Genomic DNA, 22,710 nt, shown 5'->3' on the forward strand with positions numbered 1-22,710 from the left:
ACCACTTGCAAAGAAGTAATGTTTTCTCAGTGCAAAAAAAGGGAAGTCTAATTCTGGAGAAAGGAGTCCCTTCTGAGAAGAAATGGTACAAAATCTACGTGACTACATCCCGGATTCCAAAAGTCTATTCTGCACTTTATGTCTGCAAATTCTTGCACATACAGACACTTGTCAACTGAAATCATTGTTAATACTACCGCACCAGAGCTCATTTTAATAATGCTCACATGTAAACTCTTTTTAAAAAACCTTAAAATTATAGTATTCTATGTTAAACTATTTGAGTGAGGGAGGGTTTTCAGCTGTTTTAATGCAGTCATAAAAGGACTATAGATTTATTTCTGCTAATGTCTCTACATAAATCCAAGAATTAAAGAAATTCGGATTTTAATCTACTGAAACTAAGCAGGAAAATTTTCCTGCAAAGAAAAAAGGGTCCAAGTCTCCTGCAGACATCAAGTTCAAAGGAATGACACTGTAAATGCCTCCTAGCAACGTTAAAGATATTCATAATCCTCATCCTCTCTACCTTACTTTAGCTTTGTTAATTGAAAAGGCAATAAATGAAAACACTCTGATAAAAACAGAAACAGGTTATAAATTAATTTTTAACAAATTGATTTAATTTTTTGTTTTTCAAGTATAAACATGAACTAATAATGACAAGAACAAGCTCCTAATTTTCCAATAGGTCAGATATGAGTCTCTTACCAAAAATAAAACTCAACTTTAAAAATACCTTTTTCTTCAGTTCTGGTATTCAGAACAAAATGACTGTGGTCTCTACACTATCACTTTAAAGCAGTCATTCTAGAAAAAATAAAAACTGGAACATTTGTAAAGATATGCAATATATTAAAAATATTCACGCTAAACTTAGATGTAAAAAGAAAAAGTCTTAAATTAAAATCACGACCATTTTTATCATACATGCCCTCAAATAGCATGTATCCATATTATGCATCTTTACCATCACATAGGACTGTAGGTAAACTAACAAAAATAACAGTTCCTTTATAATCTTGCTTCAACTCATATACTTTTTAAAAAGCAGCAAGCTTGCTTTAACTGTCTTCTTAGTCCTAAATCAGGACAGGAAAAAGAAATAATCCTTTTAAACAAGGGCTAATTCTAATAGACAGGTGATACTCCTTTCTAATGGTAAAGTAAATATTCTTTATATTGAACAGGCCATGCTCCATTTAAGTCACTGTCAAATTTCCCATTTTTCAAAGACTACCAAAATCAGCCATTAATTTGGACACTTTCTTTAATCCCAGTGTATGTATTTTCCAAGGTGACTAATAAAAGTTATTTGTACTCCTTTCTTACAGACTTCAATAACTTTATTAACTGTATGGCCAAATTCAAGGGATTCAATATTTGCAGTACTGAAATATTAGCCTCCACAATATAAAAATATATTTCAGATACATTATATGTAAAGAACATGTTCTGCACTAAATTGGATAGCATTAACCAGTTGTCTTGACATTCAATGTCTTAATCCACATAAATCGATTGTGATTGTGTTAGCTGGATAAGCAAGGACTGTGGATCTCTAGGGAAGCATACTTTTCTGAGCGCTCCTAAATCACAGGAGTCTCCATTTTTTTGAATGGCATATTAAATATGCAAAAATCTGTTCTAATTGAACAAATGACATGAGGAGGAAGAAGAACCAGCAAACACAGAAGTAAAAGACACCCCCAATTACTCACAGAAGGAAGCATCGCAGGCATTTTCATAAGAATGAACCTTGCTAATGGCCCCAAGGCTGCTGTAGAACAACAACYGGGAAACAGAGAAAAGGGTGGGGGGAATACGACCAACTGAGGAAAATTTTCAAGAGCTGGAAGTATTTACAACTATATAAAGTGTGGAAAACGAAAAAAAAAAAAAGCGCTTAAACAACTTAGAGATGACCTGTACTGTACAGGTAAGAAAGTCTGTTAGATGCAGTAGCAGATGATAAAACCACCTTCTCAGCTGTTCTCATTTTAAGAGCTGTAATGTTTTTTTTTTAATAAGTTTTCCATCAAATGTGCTGTTTGCTCTCAAAATTAAACCCCAGGCTGAGACAGTGAGCTGCATTCAACTCAGTCATGCTCTCCAGAAAGCTGATGAGTCACTGCAGCGCGAGGAATCACTCTCAGTAAGTCTTCCAATCCAGTTTGTGAGAGTGCAATCAAGTAAATTTTTTATATCTCTTTTGTGTATTACTGCTAGATTGAAAATTGCTATGCAACATATAAATTGATGATGAAATCATCAGAAGAGATAAATGGAAGAAATAGGCACAATATTGAAAGTAATTCTTTAGATGACGTTGGCTAGCTACACCGAGCCCTTCTCCAAGCACAGAGGGGCACAGCAGGAAAGGCGGCTCTCCCGCTCTGCCTTGTGTAGCCAGGTCAGCGCCACCCTTAGTGCATCTTGGGGCACACAAGAGCACAGAAGCACTGCGTACTGTATACTTACTTCAGAAGCAAGTGAACAAACAAACAAACAAAGGCACAGGTTCTCTCCCACGTTACACAGGGGCCAGTCACACACACTATGTGCATACGAGGAAAGGCGTTCCACCGCTCACAGAACTGCAGGCGCTGGCTTGCCTACAGATTCGCAACCTTTTAAACTGTAACCCCTACCTCCCAGCAATAGCTTCCATGAATGTCTTTCCAAATGCCTACTAGGAAGGAGCCTGCACCCACATCTGGTACTTTACCAGCCAAAGAGTCAGTACCCCATATGGAACGTACAATGATCAAGTTTTGCCTATTTTTCCCTTAACAGGGCAATACTGTAATTTGTGTGTGTCTCTCTACTACCTTATGAAATTTGTAGAGATTTAAGTCTCTGAGAATTTTTGCTATCAGAAAAGGTTATATAGGCCAACAAGTCAAAAATTACTGCATATATAAAAAATAGCAATCAATTGCCAAAGCCTCTTTTCTTTTGGAAACCAAAGAAAAAACAGGGAGAAAGAGTTTGTGTTACCTAATAAGCAGTAAAATATTAGAACGGATGAAGTAGCTTATTCAGGCTGGAGTTTTTACCTCACTCTTATTTCAAATTATGCTGCTTTTTACTTCACTGAATTTAATTATTTGTCCTTCAGTCTCTTTTTTCCTTCAACAAATTCAAGAGGTGCCCACATTTATAAAGGACTCAAAGTTGAGTTTTAAAGTTTTGCTTTGATAGAGAAAAGTCAAAAACTGCAAAACTAATACAAAAAATGCTGTTATTAGTTTTTATGACACTGATAGTCATTTTTTTAATTGCCTACAGTTACAATACAAATTCCACAAATGGGTATCGCTTCTTTTGCAAACGCCAAAGAAATCGGATTGTCATTGTTGCCCTCTTTATTGGGCAAAACTCCCACTGAAGCAGATGGTCCTCTCACCTGAGCAAAATGACACGGCAGGGCTGATCTATATCTAAGACTTCCTAGTGATTCAGCCAATAGAAATTAGCCATGGCCCACATTAATAACTGAAATAGACCCAGTTTAATTACTCCAGTAAATACCTTTCATGTACCGCAGCTGTAATAAAATGAATTTTAGTACTTTAGTACATTTACACAATATTAGGAACTGAAATTCATTTTCCATGAGTCAGTCAGGCTTTAAAGCGCATTCTGTGGCTGGCTTGATAGAGAAAATTCAAAAACTGCAAAACTAATAAAGACAGCTCATATACTCATATGGAAGACACCAGAAGCTCTGTCACTAATTTCAGATACATTTGTAGTTCATTTGTGTCAWGTGGCTAATAGCTTTAAAAACCTATTATGCCTCTCAGCAGTAAAAATTTTTCAGTTTTTATCAGTAAAGCAAAAAAGACAATAAAACCTGCAGCAGCGTTCCAAGTTCTTGGTTATGGTCCAACTCACTTATTGTACTGCAGGATGAGCACAACCCTGCCAGCTTGCTCGAACTGACCACATGAGCAGTCCCATTCAAGTCAAGCCATCTATTTACACGAGACAACTTTACCAAAGGGTTTCCAACAGTGCTAACAGCGGTTCATGATAGCCCTGACGGGACAACTCTTGTAATCAACATGGCTAGCCAAGCATCTCCTGTATGTGCTTAAAGGTAGCTTTAAGCAGTGATTGCATGAGCCAATCCATAGACTTACGACCATGGAGAAAAGGGTCACTTTTTCTCTCCCTCTTTCCAACTCCTCTCTTTCCCCCACTCGGTGCTGAGGTCTTCTTTCTTGTACAAACTCTGGCAATTACTGGACCCTTCTGTGTACTGCTCTAATGCGCTAAGCCACCAGGAACCTACCCAAATCTCTAGGCCTGGTTTAGTTTTCCACCAGGTTTGTGAGTGAAAATAGCTCACAGAGAGGCCTGGTGAGCAGTGGTGCTGACACGAAGTGGGCAGTAGGAAGAACACAGGGCTGACAGCAACAAGGGATTGGGGCATTGCAGGCAGGAGGGAAGGAAGGTGGGGCCTCCTGCTTTTTAAATAGCTGAGCTGTTAAACTGGCTCATCCTATCTCATGAAATTGTAGCTTCAGAATACAATTTATAGGACAAGAGCTTGGTCACACCTAAATGGGAGTTCCCACTGCTGTTGACTGATGTGAACAGTAAACAGTTTACATAGTAAACTTCCTCCTTTTGGGCAAACCTGGGGAGGCTTATTTATCTATGTATGAGGTCCAATTCTGCAGGCCCTATGCTTTGTCAAACTAAACTACACCTTCTATGGTATGTTTATTTGACTTGCTAAAGTGCATAATGGCTTCAGAAGATGAAAATCATTGCCTAAGCACTAAACATGAACATATCAATTCCTGGGATATCTTGCGTATGGCACCAATTTTTTTGTAGAGATGTTACAAAAAACACCTAAAGCCCCAATCCTCCTTGATCCACACAAGCATGTGCCTGCAATCCCCATCAAAGGGATTCCATATAGGAAAGGACCCCCATTCTTCAACTCTACTCAGCCTGGTACAGTATCAGGATCTGCTTGTACAAGAAAATAATTGGTCASACATGCCACTGCTGTAAACAGTGCCCTTCTGCTGAGGCTCTGGCTTCTTCAGTGTTAAACGAAGGCAATTTATTCTTGCCAAAACCATAAAATACAACAATTCATAAAATAAAAATTTCAGTTAACTCTTATATGACATTTTATTAATTCAAAACAAAACTTGTAACAACGATCCTTAGATCTCTAATCCACTCTAAGCATTGCAAAACAAAGGAAACATTAAAAGGCTTGAAACCAACAGTAAAAGCTCATGGAATCTGCTAAAGGCTATCCATTCCATTAAACATTTCCATGCTTACTCATTAAACTTAATTTTCTTAAACCATTCTAAAAAATGTGCTGAGTTAAGGGAGCAAAAAGCAGTTAATAAAACAAACATTATCATAAGAAAGTGGACTTCAAACTGCATCTCCAACAACGATAAGCTATAAAAAGCGATATTTACTCTTCACTTCACTGACTGAATCCTATCTTTCCTTCCCTTAGGTCAGTACAACTCAGGAGCAATTTCTTTGAAATTAATGCAGTGGCACTGGCTAGACTGAGGAGAACCCTTGCTCTGTCTTCAACTAGAAATGGTTCAAGATATCTTTAAGAATAAAGTATAATTATTAAATTACATGAAGAAGCATATATTTTAAAGTAATTTGAAAAACAGCGCTAGTCTTTGTCAGTTTTAATATAAACTATTAAAAAGAAGCTAACTGAYTTAAATTATCCAATTATAGCTAATTAGCCACAGTGACACAATCTACAATAAAAACATCAACTTCTCTTTATATAGATGTCATTAATTAGAAGAGACCTTTAATGTTTTTCCATAATATCTTCTAGAAAGCATAATTTCCTTTAAAACACCCAAAGTGTTACATTGTTCCAGCACTTCTTAAGCAGAACTCTAAAAGATGAGAAGCAATTATAAACTCCTGCTTAAAAAGTGGTACTACAATGTGATTCCAAGTTACATGATATTTGTTCATTTGAAGAGTTTTCACAAGCTCTCAGATCTAATGTAGGTTTGATAAGAGAACTGAATGGCATTTCATCCAAAACGCACAAAGATAAAAGGAACTCTCTCTAAAACATGCCTGCATATTGCTCAATTAAACAAAAAAAAATGTATTCGGTTAAAAGAAAAACCTTGACAGAAAACCACCAGGTTTGGTCCTAAATAATGAGAAAATAAAAACAAACACCAGTGGGCTTTGATCTGGCAATAATCTAACAGTGAAAGAAGGCATGCAGAGTGGGAGAGGCTCAGAATACTGTGATTGATTTCATGTCAATCCAGGAAGCCCAAAAGGAAAAGAATTAAAAGGATTTAATGAAATTGCATTCTACCTTTCCCCCAAATGAATCTTTGCTCATTTCCTGCAAAACACAGGGATAGTAAATCTGGATTACAGTGGGATTTCATTGCTCAGATTTCCAATCAGCTCAATATATGAAAGAAGGTTTTGGGTTGTCTTACAGGGAAACAGAAGCATTGCATACATCACACATCTATCTTAGCTGAAATCTCCTTAGATGTGCTGTCTCTGTTTGTCTCAACTCCTGTAGCTTAATTATTTACTGTAATTCTAGCAGTTAGCAAAGAACCTAAATCTAACCACGTATCATCCAATTACTAATTTCAATTTTTAACTAAAATTTTGGGGGTTGTCCCACTCTTCACTTTAGCTGATTACTTAGCAAATTCCTGATATGCTTTGCTTAACAGTATAAAGAAAAAGAGTAAATTATTAAGAAAATTCAAGAGATGTACTAAAAGAGGGCTACTCATTAAAAAGAACCCTACTCTGAAGYACTGGCTGTCATTTCATAGAAATATCATTTTTGTTCATTAAAATGTAAGAAGATTATAATGTGTTTCACTGGTATGTATTTTTAATTCTCAAGCCCTCAGGAAAGAAGCAAGTTTAGAACCAGGTAGACAGACACTGAGTGGGAATTTTGCTCTTGATGTTGTTTGAGTACATTACCAATGGAAACCAGGAAAATTACACTAGCGCAGGATCATGACAAACACTGCTGCACCATAGGTTGCGTGCAGTACGTGTTACACTGTCAGTAAGGACCACACTGGCATGTTCATTCTCTTACTTTCCTTTCTCCCCTCTCATCAGTCCCAAATCCTCTGTCCCTAAGAAAAGTCTAACTCAAGGTCTTCAAAAAGTGGGTCTTGGCAGGGGCACAATCTTTTGGACAGGCATCACAGTCATTTCAACATGTACAGCTCTGTACAAGGGAGTACGAATACGGACTCTGGCTTGTGGCCTGCAACAATGTCCCTATACATCGTGCTACGGACAGATGAAACAGACTGGAGTGAAGGCAGAGTCTGTAAAAAGCACTGTATTCTTAGTTTGAAGATTGCACTATTGCAATACTTAGTGGAAGCGCCTGTTTCTCCCTGCCAATTTGGAAAGAGTAATAGTTGCTGTAGCTCTTCTCTGCTTGGACTGATCATACCTATTCACTCACTGGCTTCAGGACATGCAAACATTCGTTGTGATCTCTGAGATATGACCTCCCCACACCATATAGATTCAGTCTTAGAATACCATTCATTCTCAGAGACTAACAGACACTTTTTAAAGGTAACAAATTTTAGTCCTATTGCCCTCAGTTGGATTTAAACTGATGACTTATCATTGCAGAGATTTAGAAAGTAAATCAAATCTGATATAACAACTTCTGTGTTACAGCAAATTTTCTATTCAAATCATGTTTCACCAAGATGCACACAGAATGGATGAATAAGCTTCCTTAAGAAAAATTTATTTAAAAAAATCTTCTGGTGTTGAGACCACCACAGAAAGCTTAAAGTCAGTAGAGCATGAGTTACTGAAAAAGGAACGATAAAATACATATCAGAAATCAACCTAGCTGTCATCTTCTGGCCTCTTAACTCAATGTAGCATACAAAAATTCAAAAAATAACCATGTATGTAATGAGAAGGAGCATTAACAGAAATGCTTGCACTTCCAGCTGCATTTCCCAGAATTTGGAAGTTTAGACCAAAATTATGATTTATCAACATGGAAAATATACAACAACCATTGATCACACATAATTTACACCAAACAATCTGTCTTCTTTGACACCATACATGACGAGTGCTAAAGAAATGAAAAGATCCTCAGAAGCATCTACCAGAAAAAGAAAAAAAAAATTCAAACAGCAATTTAAATCTTGTTGTAAACTACACAGTACAAGGAAGCCCTGGCCTTACAAAAGTAATTTCTTACTTTGCAATTAACTGTAGCAAAGCCAAAAGTCAGTTTTAGTATGTGAAAGCCTGAAAAAAGTGAGACTGGTAATATTTTGTAGCTTGTACTAGTTTAACATAATTGGCAACAAAAATCAATACCAAAGTCAAATTATTTAATGATTTATGAAATAATTAGTATTATTTTAATACTAATTCTGGAAGATTTACATCATCTCTATTGAAAGTAGGTCACCAGGGACCTAAGAGACACCAAAAAGCAACAGTGGAGGAAATTTAAGTGATCTGAAATATATAGGTTACAGAAACATTAAATACAGTAGATTTGCAAAGAATGTAGATAATACRTCATGTCTAAAGAGAAGGATTCTTTTTCAGAAAAAACAACAAGTTTCTATTAATAATTTTATAATATAAAGAATGATTTTATAAACTAACAGTTCCTCTGGCACTGATCCATTAAGAACAGAAAAACTTCAAACACTCTCAGGTACTAAATCCTCATCACAAACAGTAAAGCAGGCCTTCCATGTTAGATAAAGTGGGCCCGATAACAGATGCTACGTGGAATACTGCAAGGGTATGCAGATCTGGTAAGCTTTGCAGAACATTAAAGAACTCATTGTTCAACTGCAAAGTTGCCCTAGTGATCTCGTTTGCCCTCTGCAAAACTGTTGAGGGTACAACATCCATCCAGTGCTTATGGTTTATGACTAYGTTTGAGGGTGAAGTGCTTTGAGATTCCTCAAAACAATCATTAATGTTAGTCTTGTAATGCTTTCTTGACRCTATGCTTAATTAGGTAGCTTTCTGGATCCCACTTGCAATCTTTTCTGACAACAGTTACCATACAAGCAACAAGGCCTATAGAGTAAAAGTTGCAGAACCAGGCCCTACATTACTGCTAATTACAAGAGGCAGTATTTTTACTTAGTTTATAATTGGTATGTTTAATTTCAGTAAATTTGGGATTAGATAAATAACATAAGAATCATACTAGCATTTGAGCAAGCACTCAGATGAAACAGAGTACTTCTAGAAACATCCAGCTCATACTGGGAATACTGAGGTCCTGTCAACCTCAGGTTTTCAAAAACAYTATGGAAACAGCTTTAAAAATAAKGAGGATTAGAAAAGATAATACAATTTGCATCATTTTTCTTTTGACCCTTGGATTTGTTTTCAAGATTYTCTTACTGCTTTTTTTTTTTTTGGGGGGGGGGGGGGACAAGAGTCTGACATGATCTCAAGATTCAAGGAGCTGGAACTTAACAACACCAAATATTTCAATATAACAATCACAGTGTGGCCAAGATTCCTATTCAGAGATTTTACTAGTATCAGTTACCCCATTACTAAAACTATACTGTTTCATTAGCACAGTTATTCTACTATGGAAGGGGTGGGAGAGGGGGGGAAGAGGTGGGGAGAAGGCCAGCAGAGGAGAAGCTTTGCACTGCCACTGCCTACAGATTCTAGTTTAAGCTTCCCTCACCTTATCCTGTCATGTGTTTTGGATGGGTCCAAAATAGTCAGCACTTTTAAAACAGTACTGCAGCTTCCATTCAATCCAATGTAAAGTAATAGTGCATAGGATTAACTCTCTGCCCGGCGTGACCTCCCTGGCTAGAGCTTTTGCAGGGCTCTGCTGCACATTAGCTATCTCCTATTTCCCTGCTCATAAGTGGGAGCTGCTAGCAGCAGTTGCTGTATACTTACTTACTTGATTCTGTCTAAGGAGCTTAAACTAAGAGTTGAGCAAAGAAAGCAGATTAACAATTTGAACGCACATGTAATAGACACACACACACAAACACACACACACTATCAGCAGGATTGCCAGGTCAATATGCAGGGCCTGGGAAATGTACTTCAGCCACTCTTACTCCAAAAAGAAAGGTTTCATGCTCACTGCAGGGCAATTAATTTGTGCAAAGAGGAGGAGACAGGAAGAGACGGGCTGCAGTTACAGGCCAGGGAGAGGGACTGGAGACACAGCTACTCCATCCCCAGCAGCCAGATTAGTACCAGAGGCGGCAGCGCAGCCACAGCGCTCAGCCTGCTCTGCCAGTCACATGCTCCCCACGGTCGCCTAGCAACAGCAAAGCCCAAAGAAAAAGTTCTCCCTCTCTCAACTTCAAATCTGTGTCTGAGACTGACCGAGGGAAGCTTATTGTGCTCCCGACTAAGCATCTGTTTCTTTCTTGCAGCCTTCCGTAAATGACTGCACATCCAACATGYACGCAAACCTGTCCGCAGCATACACCCCTACACAGGCACAACATGTCTGTATGCAAGTGCCGTAGCCTGTGCACACCTAATTAAAAACAGCCCTAGGTATAATTTTAGCAGTTACCAAACTTGCTCTTGGAATACAGGTGAATTTCGGTCTACAAAACCGCATGCACACTTCAGTAGCAAGAAGGCCACAAGGATCCTCAGAAAAAAATGGAAGAACACAAAAACTCTGCAGTGATTATTTTGCAGGGTATCTTATTCGGAGATAGTAAAGCAGTTCTTACCACAGGGAAAGCTGCCCACTTATATCTCTATAAAACTATCTGTGAGTTTAGACCATAGAGGTGCAAAATCTAAGCTGCCCCTCCAAATTTAGCAACATTTATGTCCTGCTGTCTTGTACAACCAGAAAAAAGTTTGTAGAAAAACATCCTGGGATAATTTAAGAGCAAGATGAAGTGAACTTAAAGACCCGGGGGGGGGGGGGGTTGCAGTCTTTTTAAAGACAGTGCTTCCTTTTCCTCAACAGAAATCAACTTCATCAAATGGCTCCTGGAAAGAGCCAACTCTTTCTCCTAAGTACTAAAAAGAGCCCCTTGAATCAGCTCCCCTATTAACCCTCTACTTTCAGGTACTTTAGTCTTTTTCTCATAGAGGTCCCCAGGACAAGGATGTGCTCCTCACGGTGTGAGCAGGTCCCATTCAGGAAAGGTTGAAGCATAGTGCTTACCTTGGCAACTAGCCTGCATTATGCATGCAGTGAATAATATAAGCACTTTGCAAGCAGTTGCTGCTCTTCCATCCTTCCGATGGTGAGGTCCCATCTGGGCTGGGACGTTCCAGCTCCTTCAGAAACCTGCTCCTCAACTCTGGGGTGCTGATCTGCACAGCAGCAACACAAGGAGCCTGGTGTCTTCTTCTTATCCCGCTAGCTGCAGAAAAAAGGCGTGTTCGCCTGTTGAGACATCGCGTTTTCTACGAACTCCCACCCTCCAGACATTGCATAAAGCTCTTTATACCCAGTGGCCCCGGAACTAGCATAAGGGAATCAGGCACTGCTCCAGGCCCTGCAGCCACAGGCTGCCTCTGCCCCTCCTTCTACACTTTGCAGGATAGGCAAGATGCTTCCAAGTCCCTGCACTTCAGCGATTTTACATGAGTCCGTTGGTACTACGCTCTGTATTTTGAGTAGATCAGGGGAATTTCAAATTGCAAACGAAACACATCTCAAAGGCATGCTCCAGGCAAGAAAAAGTGCATTTGACAACTAAGCCTTACAAATACTTCACATAAAAAAATTTTCTATAGCTATAGGATAAAGCTTTGAACTTTTTTTTTTTTGGTATTCCTCCTAGAAATACTGCTAGAGGAAAACTGCTGGGATGAAACTTACTTCTGCACTTTCTCAGGAAACACAATCAGTTTCATAAAAGTGCTTTGGCTACGAATGCTTAAGATACCAGTTGAAGACACCTTACTCTAGTTCTAACCCTCCAACGGTTCATACAGCACATGTGAAATGTCTGCCTGTGTTTTAGGTATTGTTGCCATTTCAGGAATCATATACCTATTAACATGGGTAGAACAGTGCTTAACATCACAGGGGAAAGATAAAGATATCCTGATATTTCAGGCTGGAATGCAGTCTTGGGAAAAGGGCAAGCATTTTGGGGGGCTTTGCTTGCAGATCAGAAGTATCATGCATAAACTGTGTGAAGCTAGATTTTTATTTTGTTTGATATTGCTCAGAAATAATTTGCTATGTAGAAAGTTTTGTTATGCCAAGCTGTTCCTTTCTATGCATGCATGCACACATACATGTATATGCAAACAACATATATACCGTGTATATACATTATGGGAGAAAGATGGGTCTATTTATCTTGCAAGAAGCTTTGTCAGATTAATTTTAATGCCACCACCTTTATAAATGCCACATATTATTTCTATTAGTTTCATACCATATTCATTACATTGCAGTGGTTATTTGCTGACACTGGTGACAGAACTTAACAGATATTTCCAAGCATTAACTTTTCTTCTTTTTGCAATGGACTGCAGTTTTTAGTAGTGGGTGGAGATGCTTGCATTATTCTTGCAAAAGTTCTGGAGAAATGTATTGTTGTTTATTACCAGATAGAGATTTTTCCCTAAGTCTTGTAGGATGCTAATATCCCCTAAACCTTTCTGTAAAGGTTTTCTATCTATCAAGCTAGGAAAGGAAGGGGGACGAGGAGGGGGGGAATGTAGAGTGTAGGCTTTTGCAAGGTTGTGATTTATGCAGGTTYGGGGCTGTTTGGTGTAGTGGTACGACACAGCACCGGGGTCAAGCCACAAGAAACACTGGGGGCAGATCAGAATATTCAATTAGCTTCCTGGCACCTCTGAATCACAAAGAGAGGATAAGATCTCTCCATCACAAGATCCAGAGCTGCAGGGGGAGGTGGGGGGGAACCTGCCCTCTTCAAATCTCTCTCCTCCCTCCCACCCTCTCTCCTTTCACTGTAGGAGAACAGTGCTTGAAACATTCCTTTCTGCACAGAAGGACTTTTCCTATTGTTGTTTTCTTTGTGTTTCAGTGTTGCCAACTTACTGGAATTCTTGTCATGGTTTCACAGCAAGGCTCAGGCTGACCAAACGGAACCAGCTGCGTTTGTGTATGGGGCCGCTGTTACTTTAATCCCCCAACAACGCCAATGGGGAGGAAAGGAAGGGATCCTCAGAGGGGAGCAAGCAGATCCACCCAGTACAGATGGGTGCCTAAAAAGCCAACACACAGATTAACCATACTTAATTAGAAGGGGAATGGTTCAAACCAGTTAATGTCCCAGCAACAGGCAGACAGAGCTTGGGAGCTGCAATCCCAGACTGGGAGCAGCATGCACTCTCCTGTCGTTGTGTGTTGGGGGTCACCTGAATACAAGCTTTGGGAGGCTGTTCTGCTTCACTCCCACACAGCTGGCATCATGAAAGGGCACTCCTACCTCATTCAGCATTAACATTTCTACACACGTGTACTTCCCAGAGGGTGGTGGGCAGAGGGATTCTCTAACAGGAATGAGGGGAGACACTGTCAGTGATGCTGGGAAGCCCTACGCTGAGATGGTAGAAGGGTCCATCCTCCCCGCTCATCATTCTTTGCACTCAGAGACAAATGAAATAATCAGCCCAGATGTCTCACCGCCAAAGAATGACAGTCAGTAAGGATCCAGGACAGGACAGTGCTGTTCTCCTCAGTTTACTTCATCTAAAATTTTCCCCTCTTCCTTTCCTGTGGCATCACATCACCTAACCAAAGGGGCCAGGTCCTGCAGGGCCTATAGGACACCAACAAATGGTACTTCAGTGAGACTGAGCTGCAAGAGCAGATCCAAACACCTCAAGGACTTCCCATAATTACATCCAAAATTACTTGTTTCATTGTAATGCACCTCTCCCTCTTAGTTTTCTGTTGTCTAAAAAGTCAATAGGTTGTTTTCTGACTGAACTAGACCTATGGATTTTTAATTGATCTAGATATTATTTCAGGTTTAAGAGAATACAAACTACATCTCCTAGAAGTTTAGAAGGAAAAAAACACGGGCAATGAAGTTGTTTACTGAACTCTGGTTTTAATTCAAAATCCAGATGGGAAGTGCATGCTTGTCTTGTTTTTGCTGTAAGCAAGCAATCAGAAAAGCTGTTAAAGGTGTAATTTAGAATGAACAGCCATGTTGCTTACACATTAAAGATGCATGTTAACCAAAGTTAAAAATTAAAGGCTTGATTTTTGACCAGGGTTCAGTTCTAATTTACAACATCAAAACTCAGGCAATTCTTAACAGCCAGAGAGAAACATTAAGGTTGATGTATTACTAGACAAAGACAAAAAGTTGATGGCTAATAAAAGAACGAGATACATTCACTTGAATAAACAGTGGGTCAGATCTGCACCTGAATGTAAATTTGTCTCTTTTGAACTTTCTCAGGGCTAGGACAGTTTGCAGAGGCTGAGAATCTGCCCAGTTCATTAACCAATAAAGCTGTAATTGCCATTGGCATTCAGTAATCTTGTGGTCAGTCTGTCCTTGGATAAACCCAGGTTTTTCCAAATAGAAAACATTTTATGTTACAATCTGTGTTTCCAATTTCACATGCAAGTTTCATCATTAAATCCTACGCCTTTAGCATGGCAAGCTCTTTTTTATTATTATTATTTTTAAGTCGTACTAAAGCAAGGCTATCTATAGATGTGCTCATATTTTGAAAGAATACTGGTATGACAAGACATTCAAATCTAAAGTAAAAATGACCCAGTTTTTACCTGGGTAATAGTCCCCAGCAGCAGCATTTCATTCTTTGGATTTCATCCATCTTTGCCATTCTACCACATAAAGAGTCTCATTTATTAAACAGAACCCCTGCTTTAGAGCAACCTACAATATATATGTGTGTTAGAGACTTCCTTTCCTAAAGGGCTATTTATTACAAAGAGGGACTCTTGAGGAATTTTCCTTTTACCTTCACCTGAGGCACAACTGAGTTTGCACCAAACCCATCAGATGTCGGGGGAGCAGACGTAGTTCCCTGAACTAGTTTGCATAGGGCCACAGTACTGATGTATATTCAGACTTCACACCTTAGTCTTTCCAGGTACATGTAGTGTGAGCAGGAGTTTCCATAAAAAGGAAGGTCATGTTTTAGGGCACGGGGATGGAATTTATGTAGAGAGCCAGTATTGATTTCAACTCTGTAACAGAAGGAGGAGAAAAGCAGAAAACAGCACAGAGCTCACCTAGCTTCTGATATAAGCCACATCACATTTCACAGTGCTTAAAACAATGGCAGTTACTTGTCAGGGAGATATTTCTTCAAGGATTTTAAAAATCTACCTAACCTCAAACTAAGGAAAAGAGGGCCTTGGTTGGTATGGCTCCCAAGCACCTAATGCATCTTCATCATCAGAGACACTTCTAGAAGACAAACACACCGGATCAAAGGTGGATCCCCAGTCCATGTGAATGTGAAAAACATTAAACCCAGGAGAAGTGAATCATGCCAGAAGAGAAATCACAAAGTGAGGATTGCACAATGCACCTGGCATTGTGGCAAGAAGTTTCCTCAAGGTCCCACRGCAGCTTCTGTCTTTTAACCTGGAATTATATCACAGAGCCCTGGAACTCAAAAGCAGTGCATGAGAACTATGCACTGTTTTGGTAACTGGCACTTAATGAGTGAGATTAACAGAGAGAGGTCACAAAATCAACTTCCAAACATCCCCTGTGCTTTTCCCCCTACAGCATTGGGCCTGTGATGGAGTTTAACAATAACAGTATGGAGATGAGAAGGCTTCCCTGTCTGAAGGGTGGAAAGAAGGGGAGAGAGATTAAACAACTCCAAATCTGCCCTTGCCACCATCCCTTTGGTTGGCACTGTCTGGTCCAGCTTGCAGGTCCCTGTGCCCTATGCTGGAGACACAGTCACAAACCCAGCCCAGGGAAGTCTTGCCCCTGGCTACATCTCTGGTTACCAAAGTTCTTAGTACTTGCCTTTCTGCAAGTAGATTTCTTTGGCACTGTCTCTATCTGAGGAATGGAGCTTCTCATTTTTGCTCCAGTGCCCTGGCCCTTCAATGCCTGCTCTTCCCTGCAAGAAGACAACAAATGGAATTTGTAGCTGAAAAGGAACGAGAAGTAAAGAAGCATTTCCAAATGACTTGTTTTCTAAAAACTTGTTAGGATACTCACAACAGAAATAAGAAGGATTGGAATAACTCCCAACATCCTTTACAGGAGAAGTTTCAGCTATGCTGAACAAAAAGTGAGACTGAAGTCCTCGTCTTCCTGATGTTTTTCCAACAACTTTCCTTCCCACTGTCATCCAAGTCTGAGCATCATTTCAAATGTTTTAATCATAATCCCTCTGCGCATCACTTTCTATGCAAAAAAATAGACGAAGTTCTGAGGCACTTTATAGACAAGGGCTAAAAAAATCCAGGAGAAAATTACCAAACCTCTTCTCAGAGAAAAATATGAAGTATAAAAGGTAGGGGCGAGAAAACAGTACACCATTCATCTTGGCAATTGTTATAAGCAAATCCAAACATGATATTGTAAGAGATAACATTGAGCAAACCTAGTAAGAGACAAGATTATTATTCCTTAAAATATCATTCAAGTTAGCCTGTCCCACAAGTTACTTTCATTCTTATTTCACAGAGTTCAAAAAGTTAATTACTAAAAAGGCAACAGTATCTACTATGTGTGGTGTGTTAAACTATCTGTCGTCTTTGGTGTGGGACAGGAGCCAAACAACCCTATTAATAGTCAATTGCAGTTGTGTTCAGACTAAACATCTTTCAAAGTGGGACTCTCACATGCTAAGAACTGTTACCTCCTGTTCCTCTAACAGCCAGAATTAAATGCTCCAGAGATCCCAACAGCAGTCCTTCAAAAGCACCTGAGAAAAGATAAATAATAATCCTTCAGATCAGTGGCATATTAATTTGAATTCCAGGCCAAAAATGGGGTAATGACATTAAGCAAAAGAAAACATGGTTTAGCAGCACAGGGTTTGCAGATGACAGAATTTTACAGTTTTGATACGTATTTCAAAGAGCGAGAGATTAACCACTGCCTACTTAATATAAAAGCTGAAAATACAGTCTTACTGCATGAATTTCATGAGCAAGTCTTCATGCTAATTGAAGAAAATGACTAGAAAGCAATAGGTCTATGAAACAAAGTCTATATATAATAGCTGCCTCCAAGTACCTGTTGCATACCAACCACTTAGCTGTATATTGAGATAATTACAGTATGAATATGTTTGTTTAGTTTAATTGGCAATTAAATGGAAAAAAATAAGAATGAAGAAAGCAGAATAGCTTGAGAYAAGCCACATTTTAGCAATTCTTAAGGGATCGCTAAGGAACAATACTCAAAGTGTTAGCTTTGAAAATAGTACCTGATTCAGCCAACCTGCAAAACTACTTTGACAAGAAGAGACCAAACTCATGAAAGCATGAGGTCAAAAGGATTACAATAACTGAAAAAAAACAACCTCTCTCCTCCTTGGGGGACTTGTTCACAAGAATGAGATATAGGACAGTTCAGTGAGCACAGACTTTGGCAAGCAGGGTAACTGACTTGAGAAGTCCACCCTTCCCCCTTTATCCATCTTCCCTCTGAGTTGCAGCACTGCAATTCACCCTCCCTTTTGTCCCCTCAGTTTTGCAGGTCCTCAAGAAAGAGCTGACTGCTGTACCTGACTTAGAGCACCAACCCACAAACACCTGAGAGCTGCAATCAGCAGTAGGTGGTGCAGCATTCTTAAACTGACTTTACTGCTCATGCCAATGTCTCATCAGATTGTACCCTAGCTGAGCTATCATCAGGAGAGCACACAATTATTTTTACAGCTACTTTACAAAATAGAGCATTATGAGATAAAAGTTTGCCATCAAAACACAGCTTAATGGCTTGTTTTGTATTTTGTAAGATACCTAACTGAATTCCTCCTTCTTCTCATTGCTCTTTCTTGCATATAGAAGTTACTATTACTATATAACCCACAGTTCCAGAATTTCAGTTTTTCCTGATTAGGCTGCTTTTAAAGACCGCAGCATGGTAAAGGACACCTCCTGCTGTTTTACTCTTTTGAAGACAGGGTGATCAACACTGCTCAGGATAAGATCTTAAATTATAATCGACAGGAAAGTTACTTTTACGGTGCTTAACTTAAAAAGCTTCAGATCCATAACACTTCAGTTTCTAGTGCAGCTGCACTACACTGTAAGCTGAAGTGCATAATCAAGAAACTGAAACAMATTCTTTACCCATTTTACCCACATTTCTGCTGGAATAGTTGTTTGCAAGTTTGAAGAAGTATATGAAAGAGCTGTACAATATACCCATTGTAATTGCTGCTCTCTTAGAAGGCTTTGAGGGGTTGTTCATTGCTTTTTTTTCTTTAAGATAAACAATTGTGCTTAAGTGTTATTGTAAAGTCAGAGTCACAAGTCATTAGAAGTAAATAGGAAGTTACATGCCATATTCTCCTAGATATTAAAAACTCCTTTTGTTCTTTAGGAATGACTGTTTAACGTTTAACTTTTCCAGAAAAACTAGAGCTGTGTCTGTGTCGGACAGTTTAAGATATTAAAGAAAATGCCTTAAGTCCTCATGATTCTTTGTGGCTGATTAGGTACAATAGAAGAGTCATTTCACTAATTTGAAGGCCATGAGCTTGAACCCTCATATTGAACTGAAAGTTATATTTTATTCATATTGTACTGTTTTAGTCAAAATACTCACCAGAAATAATTAAGAGAACAAGCTGCAAATCTTAGACCTTTGAATTATCAAGCTGAATACCCAGTTAATTATTGCACAGTGGAAAAAGGAAGTGGGGAGTCAACAGTCCTGATATATTAGTATTGCCATCTACCTGTGAAAAGTTGATGGGTGATCAAGTACAGGCCAATAAATGCACCTTCAATTCCTAAAATGTTCAGATGAATTCCAGAAGTCACAGTTAAAAAGTTTTCTTCTGGATTAAAAAAATTCTGAGTTTTGGGACAGAAGGTTAAACTCTGGCTCTGTTACTAACAAGGGAAAACTCCAAAGTCCAGCAGTTTCAGCTGATATTTATCAGCATTCAGTCACCAGTTCCCCTTAGCCATTACTCAAGTGAAACATCAGACGCCTTGATCTATTGCAGGAAGAAAAGGTGATAAAAACCATGGATGACTTTAGAAAATATATATTTAATTGTCCTAGCAGCAAGCAAGTAGTCATTGTAGTCAACGGTTACTTTTCAAGTCAACCTTTCAGGCGATCAGTCTCCTGAATTTTTATTAGCTGCCATTTCTGAATGGTCTTCAAGGCTTGTCAACCCGAAGAGCAAAGGCACATACAGCAATGGTAAAGCTCTCATTTAAAAAGCTGTCATCATTCTACAGGCAAACAGAAAAAAGCATTATGTTCCACTGAAGATACTAAGAACTGCGGAAGTAATGACTAATGGAGAAAAATTCTGCTGAGCCATGTTCATCTTTTCCAGCAGAATTAGAGATCTCTCTCTGTATGCAGCAAAGAGACCTAGTGAAAATTCAAGACAGACATGTACATCCTCAATAATTAACACAGGCATCCCACCGTCCTATATATAGGCATGCACAGATTTTAAATATAAAATGTAAATGTTATCTTGTGCTCTGGAAAACACACTAAAGTATTAATTGATGCTTGCAATCTACTTACACAGTAATGATAAATGATAAAACAAATGATAAAACTCATCTGCTATCACAGCAATTGCTAGCTAGAAGTTCCATCCATTTCTGTTCAAATTTTCCAATGCTACATTTTAAAGAACTATTAGCAGTGTCTAAAGAGCAAATAAACATTTGTCAGATAGGAAAATCCACTCAGCACACTAAGACTTAATTCTGGTCTGATTTCACTATTAAAAAAAGAGCTCCAGAAATACAAACTACTGTGGAACATTCACAGGGGCTGAGGGAGTCACACACCCTTTTTCCTTGCCTTCCCCTTGCTACTTCTCTTTCGTGGCATCCTCCCCAGCCGCTGCAGGGCAAGGCACAATCACAAGCAGCGCTTACCACGCACATCATTGCTGCAAACAGTCCTGGAAGGCAGGTATATTTCATGCAGTTATTCAAAGTTTCTTCCTCGTGTTTGTTCCATTTTGTATTTATCAAGAGCAGGAGTTGGCAAATGTGAAGCTGACTCATTGTGTAAGTTAAATTATACCAGCAAGTCATACAGAAAAGATCATAAAACTAATTTAGTGTTATTATAGATGATTTGGGGAGGGGAGTCAGGCAGAAGAAATCTGGGTACATCTTKCAGCCTACCATCCACAGTCGATATTCCCAACTGTGTTCAGTCTAAAAATGCTATAGCATGAAAACTCTCATGTCCAGTTCCTAAATAGAAGCTTGCCACTGATTTCACTATCTACAGAAATACTTCTTTTTGTTACATTTTTGCTACATTGCTCATACACTTTTGTTTGCTGAAGCACAAAATCAGTTGAGAAGGCTCTATCCTTCAGTGCACGGACAGTACAATTCAATATCTTCAGGGACTTGGTCACACACCATTACTCTTCTAGCACCTCAGTAACCCATTGCTCAGTTTAGAATCTACTCACAGAATGAAAAGGCCAAAAATAAATACAAATAATTATAAACAATTTGATTACACTAAATACTTGGTGTGGTGGTTTTACCATATAATGTTATCAAATATTCCCTTTTTTACTTTAATGCCATTTTTATCTTTATTTTTGCATTCCCCTATCTGCCAAGCAAAGCAGAGACCTTAGGAAAACAGGTGACAGGAAGAAAGATAAAAAAAACAGATTTGCCACAAGGATCAGAGGTAAAGTTCTGTGGGCAACATTAGCATTTACATTTTCAGACTACCTCCATTTGCAACGCTAACAGTTCACTGAATTTGGTTTTAGTTTCTTTAAGCAATCTGTCAGAATCCTTTCAGATTTTAGTTTGGGATTCTTTAATATTAGGTTTAAACAATTTTACACAGGGAATGAATGACAAAACAAAGGAGTTTAATGAACCTTTTCTGTTAACTCATTTGCAGCGTCAAGAGAGCTCAGTTTCTCATGCAGATATGAGGCCTATTTTTCTTGGATTTGGAATCTGCCTTGTGAAATGCTGGAAGCTGACTCAAATTCTGAAGCTACAGCCTGCTCCTTTTCTCAGCAAATTTCTTCAGGTGAAAACGTGGGAGATGGTAGGAAGGAAGTCTGGTTCTTTTAATCTTATCTCAGCCCTCCTGAAAGGAGTTAGAGCTGAAGATAAGGGATGTTGAGTCACATGTCTTTTCTGCCCTAGAGTTCTTATCAGGGATGGGGAATGATCCCATTTCTACAACACCAATTTTAAGCTACTGCAATTCCAACATCTTTACAAGAGTTGCTCCTGATCTGTACAAATATGAATAGAATCAGGAGTAGTCATAACATTTAACTATGACAGTTAAATTAGGGCTAGCACCTACTGCCACTGCCAAGTGAAAAAATAAAAGCTATGCTTGGCCTTTGAAGTGATCTTTTCTGCAGCTGCCCCTGGCTAAAAGGGTTTAGGGGGAGGAGAAGGATTTTTTCCTGATCTCTGAGGTGACATTTAACAGGCCTCGGAAACAGACATGGACTGCTGCAACAGTCTACTCAGGAAGGCCTACAGCTTGAATGACTTCTGAAAGCGCATAAAATTCAGTGCATTTAACACCTTCTCTGACAAAGCACTTTTTCCTTCTTGACTTTATCTTCCTTTTGATAGTAACCATTACCAACAGGGCTGAGGTGGACCGTATACCTGACACAGTGAAGACTGTAGGAAAGACAGTACGCTACTTAAAGAATCTTCATAGAAATCTTTATAAGCTCTGCAAATTATTCCTGCTTTTGTTTGGCTCAGTAACTGCCTCAGCTATGCTACAACATGCTTTATAATATACAACAATCAGAATGAGGAAGTTAGGTATTTTTTAAAATCCTTCTACTAGAGCTTTGTATGCTTGGACAGAGTGGCAGTGAGAAGACTCCAGCCAGTAAAACAGACCAGGAGCATGAGAAAAGGAACAGAGGGAACGCATGGCAAGAGCCACTGACTGCTTCTCAGAAGCTCACAGTTATGGTCGAATCTAAGAGTGATCCAGCTGGCCCTTCACCCACAGCAACAGCCACTTGGCTTGGTAGTTTTAACTACAGACGCTGTCTACTGCCTGCCTGTTCCTCTAGCTATAGCTTTCACACCACTGTTGTCTACCCAAAACCTACGCCAGCAATTCTCTTTCCTAGCCATATTTGGCTCCATACCGAGGAGCTTCCAAAAGACCAGTCCAATTTGAAAACCAATATAGAAGAGGTTTTCAAGCCAAGGAGGCAAGAAAATTTAAGATTCACAGCTTTGCAGCAGGAGCTTACAAACATAGCTTGTTTAGGCACTACAAGCATAAGTGGTTGCTGCTTCTTAGTCTAAGTTAGGCCTCACAAGCACACAGAAATAACCATATTACCATTCCTCTGGATGCAGCCTCAGTATATCATTCACCTTTTCTGAATCTCCCCAGCTATAGCTTAGTAGTATCACCGCAAAACTCAAGAACCTTTACATGCACATGGTACAGGCCATTATGTACTTCAGGGAAGTGAGTTTTGAACCACATTCTGTCCTACAGCATTTCACAC

General features: G+C 39.1%; 1 protein-coding gene across 1 annotated transcript in view; it reads right to left on the reverse strand.

The window, feature by feature from the left end:
• LRP2 (LDL receptor related protein 2) overlaps nt 1–22,710 on the reverse strand; it is a 157,999-nt gene that overhangs the window by 118,730 nt on the left and 16,559 nt on the right. Inside the window, exons 8-13 of the mRNA XM_026084515.1 lie at nt 16,861–16,926; nt 16,215–16,403; nt 14,792–16,113; nt 13,670–13,805; nt 13,082–13,248; nt 11,219–11,420 (exon numbers count right to left, since the gene is read on the reverse strand). Of these exons, the coding sequence (XP_025940300.1) occupies nt 11,219–11,312 (94 nt within the window). The 5' untranslated portion in view covers nt 11,313–11,420; nt 13,082–13,248; nt 13,670–13,805; ... (1 more) ...; nt 16,215–16,403; nt 16,861–16,926. The remainder of the gene's footprint in view (nt 1–11,218; nt 11,421–13,081; nt 13,249–13,669; nt 13,806–14,791; nt 16,114–16,214; nt 16,404–16,860; nt 16,927–22,710) is intronic.

Source organism: Apteryx rowi, unplaced genomic scaffold, assembly GCF_003343035.1.
Source record: "Apteryx rowi isolate R43461 unplaced genomic scaffold, aptRow1 scaffold_645, whole genome shotgun sequence".
NCBI lineage: Eukaryota > Metazoa > Chordata > Aves > Apterygiformes > Apterygidae > Apteryx > Apteryx rowi.